The sequence below is a fragment of the Loxodonta africana genome, chromosome 3, assembly GCF_030014295.1.
Source record: "Loxodonta africana isolate mLoxAfr1 chromosome 3, mLoxAfr1.hap2, whole genome shotgun sequence".
Taxonomy (NCBI): Eukaryota; Metazoa; Chordata; class Mammalia; order Proboscidea; family Elephantidae; genus Loxodonta; species Loxodonta africana.
Genome location: NC_087344.1, coordinates 52,271,178 through 52,281,215, shown reverse-complemented (window position 1 = coordinate 52,281,215; position 10,038 = coordinate 52,271,178). Strand labels below are relative to the sequence as shown.

At 43.0% G+C, this 10,038-nt stretch overlaps 1 protein-coding gene across 1 annotated transcript; it reads right to left on the bottom strand.

Annotated features, from left to right (window-relative positions):
- Positions 1-1,085: 1,085 nt before the first annotated feature.
- Positions 1,086-5,204, bottom strand: ACTL8 (actin like 8). The gene is made up of 2 exons (XM_003413440.3): positions 4,566-5,204; positions 1,086-2,128 (listed from the first exon to the last, which is right to left on the bottom strand). The coding sequence occupies exons 1-2, from the start codon at positions 4,911-4,913 to the stop codon at positions 1,376-1,378; spliced, it is 1,101 nt and encodes a 366-aa protein (XP_003413488.1). The 5' UTR covers positions 4,914-5,204; the 3' UTR covers positions 1,086-1,375.
- Between the last annotated feature and the right edge of the window lie 4,834 nt (positions 5,205-10,038).

Genomic DNA, 10,038 nt, shown 5'->3' with positions numbered 1-10,038 from the left:
GAATTGACAGAACTGTCACGTGGCCTACCTACCTAAGCGCTGAGGATCTGCAAAGTATAGTCTCACAGCACAGAGAGGGCGGAGAGGACACTGTTACTGGAGGTCCAAGTGGTCTCCATCTCAGTCTATTTCATCTAAAACAGCCGTTCCTTTTACCCCCCCAGATCACATTATCTTGGTACACTTGATTCATTTCATTCTTCATCATCTGAAATGCACACATTTATTATCTGCGTCCCCACAGTAGACTGTAATCTCCTTGAGAACAGAAGCCTTGTGTATCTTTTTCACCCCAAAGTTCCATGCCTAGCCCAGTACCTGGCATACAGTGTGTTCTCAAATATTTATTGAGTAAATACTAAACTAATAGGAACTCAAAGTTTAACAGCACGTTAGGGTATCGAGAACGAATGGGGAGTCTTTAGGTGGTGTAAACAGTTAATGTGTTTGGCTGTTAAATGAAAGGGTGGAGGTTCGAGTCCACCCAGAGGTACCTTGGAAAAAAGGCCTGGTGATCTAACTCCAAAAAACCATCATTGAAAACTCCATGGAGCACAGTTCCACTGTGACGTACATAGGAACACATATGACTCAACCGCAATTGGCGGTTAGAATGAATGGAGAGGACAAGGCAGCGGAACAACAGGAGGCTCCAGGCCCTTAACCATTCTTCTCATTGGTAACCACTGTTGACAAGGATCTGAACTCTTCAGACCTGCCTGGCTTCCTCCCTGCTCGCTCTCCTACTCACCCTTCCTGGACCTATGATAAGGGCATCATGCTGGGTCTCCCTGGGGCCCCCCATCCTCTGCCATCCATCACAGGGGCCAGCACTGGTTTCAAACAAGTTCTTTAATTGCATATACAAAACAAGATCCTGGCCATAGATGGGAAAACACCCCAGACTCACCGGTGGCAATTCTTCCCTGGCCAGAAAGGACCTGTAGGGCTAAAAACCACAACTCTCCCCATCCCACCCTCCCCTTCTCCTAGTCAAAAATAATTGAGAAGCCTAGCAAAAGATCTCAGTTAAAACCTACTCAACCAGGAAGAATAGAACAACCCAAGGGAAATGCTGGTGAAAAATAAATGGCTATTGGGTATGGAGTTGGCAGATGGCTACTCCTGCCTCAATGACAGGTCACCCCTGGGAAACTGCCCCCCTTTAGGGTTTCCAGGGATGACACCCTGCTCCTATGGGTTGGATGCCACTCTGGAAACAAGATAAAACTCTAGAACCTAAAACTTCATGACTTCATAGTTCCAAAATGAGCTAACTCCATGTTCATTTTGCTAAAATCCAACAGGTCACAACCTCATACTCTCGTCATACTCCTCTCTGGTCATCCAGAACATTTTGCTAAAATCCAACAGGTCACAACCTCATACTCTCGTCATACTCCTCTCTGGTCATCCACTCGGACCTGTAAGTAGAAAGATGAGCCACCACAGACGCTCCTAACCAGACGCTAAAGTTTCGATTGGAACCCCCCCAGATTATAGCCTCAGTGGTAGAAAAGTGATAGGCAGCCAGCTCCTCATACAAGCGCTTGGTGAAACCATGGTACAGAGTGTTCCCCCCACAGGCCACCACATGGGACATCAGCAGTGGGTGCATTGTGGCGTCACAGGTCTCCATGGACTCCGCGAAGGCCTGGGAGATGCTGGGCCCTGGCAGGTCGAACACCTGGGGACTGAAGAACATCTCAGGAGCAAGTCGCTGCATGGGCGTCAGCTCCACTGGTGTGCCATCGGGGAGCTGGTAGATGTTGCTCTCGTCGGAGCCACTGGGCAGGCTCTGACGAAAGTCCAGTGCCTCTGCCAAATTCTGTGGCACGTAGCACTTGCCCATCTGGGTCGTGGCGACCGTCTCTAGCTGAAACAGGTTGTGCCGGTTGCAGTCTTCCTTAAAGAGGCTCTTGAAGAGGTAAGCAGAGAGATCCTGGCCGGCAAACTCCAGCGTCTTACAGCTTGAGGGCAACGGACGACCCAGATGGAAAGATTTTACACGGGTCAGGCCATAGCCGGAATCAACCACTACGCCAGTCAGGAGGCCAGAGGCATACAGTGACATCTCCAGCTGGTCAGCCAGGAGGACAGAAGGAACATCCAGCAACTCAAACATAATCTGCAAGAAGGGAGATACATTCAGTGCATTTTCCCCGAACACAGGGCTTGGACTGTCTTCTATTTCCCCAAGACTATACGACATGCTCAGCTCTCAAAGTGGACAACCGCATAGACCTCCACTCGAGGAGACTCACAGGCTGGCCCTAGGATGTCGGTTCTGGGGTTCTGGAGCTCATCCTGTGGGGACAAGAGGAGGCTCTAGAGAGCTAGTTATGGAGCTGGATCTGCACTCAGAGCTTGTTTGATGGTGGCCCTTCAGACTGTGTTGGTGGAGAAAGGGGAAGAGCTGTCAGACTCCAGGAAGTGGGCAGGTTTGCAGCCTGAATCATCCCTTTAGAAGAGATTATAAAAGAAACAAGCACTGCACATTCACCGCTGCCTCCAAAATGTGGGGGTAGAAAGAAAGAAATGCACTCACTGCCTTTTAGGGGAAGTTTTTTTTTTTTTCATAATAACTCTCCAAACTTCAAGGTAAAACTGTAATTTCAATATTCAGGGTTTGGCAAAATCTCTGGGCTGACTTTTTCCCCCTGCCCTATCAACCCCTGGATCTATACCCCTCTTGCCATTGAATTGATTCCAACTTGCGGTGAGCCATGTGTTATAGAGGAGAACTGCTCCATAGGGTTTTCTTGGCTGTAATCCTTACAGAAGCAGGTTGCCAGGCCTTTCTTCCACAGTGCCATTGGGTGGGTTTGAATCGCCAGCTTTTTTAGGTTAGTAGTCAAGTGCAAACCATTTGCACCATCCAGGGATCCTTTGGATATTTACAGCCCCCCGCCCACCCACCCAGTCCCCACCTCTGGCAGGGATCTGAACCTCTGGGTAGAGAAGGACTATAACTGTCCACCAGTCTGTGGTCGTTGGCCACTTACTTACCTCTTCAGGACCCAGCAGGCCTATCTTGTCCCTTCAATGGAAGGGGTAGCCCCTCCATTCCCACTCTCAGAATATTGTTCCCCCCCAATCATCCACTTCTTAAACAGCAGCCAGGGTCATCCTTTTAAAACAGAAAATCAGATATCACTCTTTCTCTTGAAACTCTCCAGGAGCCTCCATTCATTGAGAATAGGGCTCAGCAAACTTTTTCTGTAAAGGACCAGATACTGTTGCCAGGTTTTGCAAATAAAATACAGGATGCCCAGTTAAATTTGAATTTCAGATAAACAACAAATACTTTCTCAGTATAAGTATGTCCCATATAATATTTGGGACATACTTATACCATAAAATTACTTGCTGTTTATCTGAAATTTAAATCTATCTGGGCATCCTGTATGTCATCTAGCAAACCTACAATTGTAAATTTCTTAGCCTTTGCAGGACATACAGTATCTGTTGCAATTACTCAGCTCCGCTGTTGGAGTGTGAAAGAAGTCATGACAATATGCAAATTATTGGTGTGGCTCTAGTCCAATAAAGCTTTATTTACAAAAACAGATTTGTCCCATAGGCCGTCTTACTCTTGATTTCGAATAAAACCCAAACGCTCCCCCAAGCATCTGCTGACCTCACCATCCCACTTGCCTCCTGCCACCCCCTCTCCCACTTACTGGGCTCCAGCTTCACTGGCTGAAGTCAACTCCTCAGAGAAGCCCTCCTTGACCACCTCTCAAAGGCTCTCTTTCACTCCCCATTAGTCAGCTACCTCTCGATATTTTTTCTAGAACTGATCACTATCTGAAATTTGTTTTGTTAGCTTATTCGTGTTCTGAGTTTTCCCTCAGAATGTAAGCTCTGTGAGGGCCAGAACACTTGTCTGTGAACATTTATGGCATCCATGAATGAATATCCAGTATCTCCTCTCTTGCGCCCTATCCACAGAATATTTTAATTGCTGTGTCTTCCTCCACAGGAGGAGCCTCTATAAGCCCCTCTTCCCTAGCACTGTGCTGGGCACATGCTAAAAAAAAAAAAAAAACTGGTTGCCATCAAGTCGATTCCAACTCATGGCAACCCCATATACTATAGAGTAGAACTGCTCCATAGGGTTTTCTTGGTTATAATCCTTACAGAAGCAGATTGCCAGGCCCTTACTTTTGTGGCACTGGTTGCGTTGGAACTACCAATCTTTAGGTAAAGTAGCCAATCGCAAACCACTTGTGCCACCCAGGGGCCTGGGCACACATACTGTTGTTGTTATGTGCAATTAAGTCAATTCCAACTCATAGCAACCCTATAGGACAGGGTAAAACTGTCCCATAGAGTTTCCAAGGAGCAGCTGGTGGATTCTGACTGCTGACGTTTTGGTTAGCAGCCTGAACTCTTAACCACTTCGCCACCAGGGCTCCAGGCACATACTAGATTCCCAGGAAGTGTTGTTGGACAAATGCTTCAAGAAGCTGAATTCTCAACACCTGTCACATCCAGACACAATGCTCCCCAGTATAGCCTCCTCCCCAGTCCCAGTGAAGGCAGCCCAGAGAAGGTCTTACCTCCATAGTCTTCCGTCGGTCCGAAGGCTCCCTCAGAGGGCTCTCAGTGATCATCACTGGGAAGTCCTCTTGTTCCTGCCTGTGTTTCTCCAAGACAAATGTCCAGATGTGCTCCACGCCCTCCCAGTTGAGCACCCGGCCGCGCTCTATGGGGTAGCTGAAGGTGTCAGGATGGCAGAAGTCAATGCCCAGACTCACGCGTCTCCGGGCGTAGCTTGGGCCGGGGTTTTCCCGGCACGGTATGTAGTTCACAATGCTCGGGAAAACCATCTGGGGTTCATTCCAACCTGACAACCCAGCCTTCAGAAAGCCAGACCCGTGGTCAATGATAATGGTTCTTGAGCCCATGGCAGAGGTAAATGGAGAGGTCTTCTGGATGTGGCTCCCCGAGAATGTCTGGAAAACTAGGGCCACCTATGGAAAGATGAGGTAGGGGGTATTGATGAACACTTTCTAGGCCACCATAGGCTGCTTCCCAGCCCCACACTCACAGCCTCAGGTTCTCCCTGAAGCTTGCTTATTCCCCCTTCCAAGCCTTGCACAAGCTCTAACCTGTGCTTGGCATGTTATTCCATCTCAAACCCCCAATCATCCTACAAGGCCCAACTAACAGGCCTTACTTGGGAAGGCCTGCCAGTATCCTCGTTCTCATCAAGTTTCCTCTGTTGCACCTATTATACCAGGTGGCATTTCTGCTCCACAAGAGCAAAGGTTGGGTCTTATTAGTTTTTGCAGACTTAGCAAGAAGCTTGGCACACAGGAAGGACTTGGTGAAAGTTGGCTGCCTGAGCAGAGGACTTGGGGAGCAGGAAAGAACAGCCTCAGGAGCCACTGCCTTCAATACTAATATTAGTATAGTAGTAACAGCAGCAGAAGCAGTAACAATGATAATAATGATGATGATGATAGTAGCTGCAGCTACTATTTCTAGCGTACATACCCTCTACCTACCACTACAAGGAATATTTTACATATTATACTCAACTATGTAAAATTGCCCTTTGTATAGGTCAAAAATGGTTATAAATCAGCAAATTCTTATGACTCAAACTAGTATTTTGACACATTTAATCTTTAACATAAGTCTGTGAGGCATGTCCCATTTTTACACTCATCTTACAGATGGGGATCTTGTATCCAGAGTATATAAAGAACTCTCAAAACTCAAAAATAAGAAAAACAAACAACCCAGTTCTAAAATGGGCAAAAGATTTGAACAGACACTTCACCAAAGAAAATACATTGATGGCAAATAAGCACTTGACAAGATGTTTAACATAATTAGTCATTAGGGAAATGTAAATTAAAAACACAATTAAATACCACCACATACCTATTAGAATGGCCAAAATTAAAAAGATTGATCACACCAAGTACTGAAGAAGATATGGAGGGACTGGAACCCTCATACACTGCTGGTGAGACTATAAAAACATATATCTATCACATGACATAGCAATTCCACTCCTAGGTATTTACCTAAGAGAAATAAAAACTTATATCCACACAAAAACTTTTATATGCATATTTATACTTGCTTTATTCCAAACCACAAAAAACCAGAAACAACCCAAATATCCTTCAAATGGAAAATGAATAGGTAAACACCCATTCAATTGAATGAATTCATCCATTCAATTGAATTGAATTCAATTCAATCCATAAAAATGAACAAATAGCCAATACATACGACATGGATGAATTTCTAATGCATTAAACTGAGTGAAAGAAACCAGACTCAAAAGGCTACGTACTGTATGATCCCATTCATATGACATTCTAGAAAAAGCAAAATTATACAAACAGAAAACAGATCAATTGTTGCCAGTAGCCAGAGGTGGTGAAAGGGATTGATAACAAACAGGCATGGTGGAATTTGGGAGAGGTGATGCAATTATAGGTCTCTAAAAAAAAAAAAAACCAAACCAGTTACCGTTGAGTCGATTCCAACTTATAGTGACCCTATAGGACACAGTAGAACTGTCCCACAGAGTTTCCAAGGAGCACCTGGTGGATTTGAACTGCTGATCTTTTGGTTAGCAGCTGTAGCTCTTAACCACTACACCACCAGGGTTCCCAAGGTGGTGCAAATGGCTTGTGCTTGAGTACTAACCTAAAAAGTTGGTGGCTCAAAACTGACAAAAGAACAACATGAGAGGATGCAAATTAACCAAATAAGAAATGAAATGGGGGACATTACAACAGACCCAACTGAGATAAAAAGGATCATAACAGAGTACTATGAAAAACTATAATTTCTAGAAAAACACTACCTACCCAAACTAACACAAAATGATGTTGAAAATCTGAACAGACCTATAACAAGAGAAGAGAATGAAAAGGTAATTTTAAAAAACTCCCAACAAAAAAAAAAATCCTGGCCCACATGGCTACTGGAAAATTCTACCAAACATTCAGAGAAGAGCTTACACCACTACTGCTCAAACTACTTCAGAACACAGAAAAGGAAGCGATATTTTCGAGTTGATTCTACAAAGCCAGCATAACTCTGATACAAAAACCAGGCAAAGACACCACAAAAAAAGAAAATTACACACCAATATCTCTCATGAATATAAACGCAAAAATTCTCAACAAAATTCTAGCCAACAGAATTCAGCAGCATATCAAAAAAATAATATGCTACAACCAAGTAGGATTCATACCAGGTATGCAAGGATGGTTCAATATTAGAAAATCAATCAACCTAATCCACCACATAAATAAAAAGAAAAGAATCACATGATCTTCTCAATCATGCAGAAAAGACATTCAACGAAGTCCAACACCCATTTCTGACAAAAACTCTCAATAACATAGGTATAGAAGGAAAATCTCTCAACATAATAAAGGGCATATATGCAAAACCAACAGCCAATATCATTCTTAATGGACAGAGGCTGGAAACACTCTTCTTGAGAACAGGAACAACACAAGGATGCCCTTTATCACCACTCCTATTTAACATTGTGTTGGAAGTCCTAGCTAGAGCAATGAGGCAAGAAACAGAAATAAAAAGAAAAAAAGGGCACCCAAATTGGTAATAAAGAAGTTAAACTCTCCCTATCTGTGGATGATATGATACTATACATAGAAAACTCAAAAGACTCCACAAGAAACCTACTGGAACTAATAGAAAGATTCCTCAGAGTAGCATGATACAAGATAAACATACGAAAATAAGTTGGATTCCTATACACCAATAAAGAGAACGATGAAAATGAAATCAGGAAAAAAAACACCATTTATAATAGCCCCTAAAAAAATAAAATACATGGGAATAAATCTAACCAGGGATGTAAAAGACCTATACAAAGAAAACTACAAAACACTACTGCAAGAAACCAAAAGAGATCTACATAAATGGAAAAACATACCATGGATAGGTAGACTCGATACTGTGAAAATGACAATTCTACCAAAGCAATTTACAAATACAATGCAATCCCAATTCAAATACCAACAACATTCTTTAAAGAGATGGAAAAACTTACCATCAACTTTATACATAAAGGGAAGAAGCCCCAGATAAGTAAAGCACTATTGAAGAAGAAGAATAAAGTAGGAGGACTCACACTACCTGACCTCAGGAACATAGTATAAAGCTACAGTAGCCAAACAGCCTGATACTGGAACAAGGACAGATACATTGACCAAGGGAACAAAATTGAGAACCCAGATGTAAATCTATCTACCTAAGGTCACCTGATCTTCAACAAGGACCCAAAGTCCATCAGATGGGGAAAAGACAGTCTTTTTAATAAATGGTACCAGCAAAACTGGATGTCCATCTGCAAAAAGATGAAACAGGACCCATACCTCACACCACATATAAAAACTAACTCAAAATGGTTCAAAGACCTAAATATAAAGCCCAAAATAATGAAGTTCATAGAAGAAAAAATAGGATCAATGCTAGAGGCCCTAATACACAGCATTAACGGGATACAAACTGCAACCAACAACACACAAGTTCCAGAGGATAAGCTAAATAACCAGGATCTTCTAAAAATTAAACACTTAGGCTCATCAAAAGACTTCACCAAAAGAGTAAAAAGAGAACCTACAGACTGTGAAAAAAAATTGGCTATTATAAATCAGACAAATTTCTAAAACCTACAAAAAAATACCATCTTACTCCAGCATTACTGGCACGAATCAATAACACAGGCCCTTGTTGGCAGACTACAACTGTTTCAGTTATGTGGTGGAAAGGTGGGTACTTGATGTTTGACACCACTTTGCCTATTAAACAGGGTCCTCGCCTAACCACATTGTGGCCCTAAAGACTGGTGGCTCCACCCACATAACCTAGCCACCCACAACAGGGGTCCAAGGATAAGTGGTACCTCCCAGTCCTTACAACCAAAAGCATTGGGTGCCCATGGTCTGGCTGCAGAACCCACCCACCTGTGCACTCTAGGGAACAGGGATGTGCTTTCCTCATAGATACTTGGGGGACAGTTGTCAGTCCCCTGCCTTGTTCAGAGCGTGACCCCCTGCTGCAACCACATACCTGTACCTACACCAATCACCCCTGCCCCTCTGAGGCTGTAGGACAGAACCTGTACCACACACTTGATGACCAACCACCTGGACACCTGAGCTGAATCCATACAAGAAAAGTGAATAGACTCCTAGGCTCATATACCTGGAAATAGCTCTAGCCATCTGGTGACAGGACGTTAGAGCTTTAAAGGCAAAAACAATCAAGCTAGGTCACTCAAGCAGCCTATCTGGGCATCTCAAAACAAAACAAGGCAAGAAACTAGGATATAGTAAGCAAACAAAATAAACCAATAAATAACTTATAGACAGCTCAGAGACAACAGTCAGTATCAAATCACATAAAGACGCAGACCATGAGTGCTTCAATAAGCTCTGGATGAAGGTGTCTTCCTGGAATTACCAAATGGAGAATACAAACGACTAATACAGAACCCTTCAAGGCATCAGGAACAAGATCAGGCAAAACGCAGAACAAGCCAAGGAACACACAGATAACGCAGTTGAAAAAATTAAGAAGGTTATTCAAGAACATAATGAAAAATTTAACAAGCTGCAAGAATCCATAGAGACAGCAATCAGAAATTCTGAAGATTTAACAATAAAATTACAGGATTAGACAACTCAATCGAAAGTCAGAGGAGAAGAATTAAGGAAGTGGAAGGCAGAATTAATCAGACTGAAGATAAAACACTTGGCACCAATATATTCAAAGAAAAATCAGATAAAAAGAATTTCAAAAAAAATGAAGAAACCCTAAGAATTATGTGGGATTCTATCAAGAGAAATAACCTACGAGTGATTGGAGTACCAGAACAGGGAGGAATAACAGAAGATACAGAAAAAATTGTTAAAGATTTGTTGGCGGAAAACTTCTCTGATATTGTGAAAGGATATCTATCCAAGAAGCTCATCGAACTCCGCATAAGGTAGATCTCAAAAGAATGTCACCAAGACATATTATAAT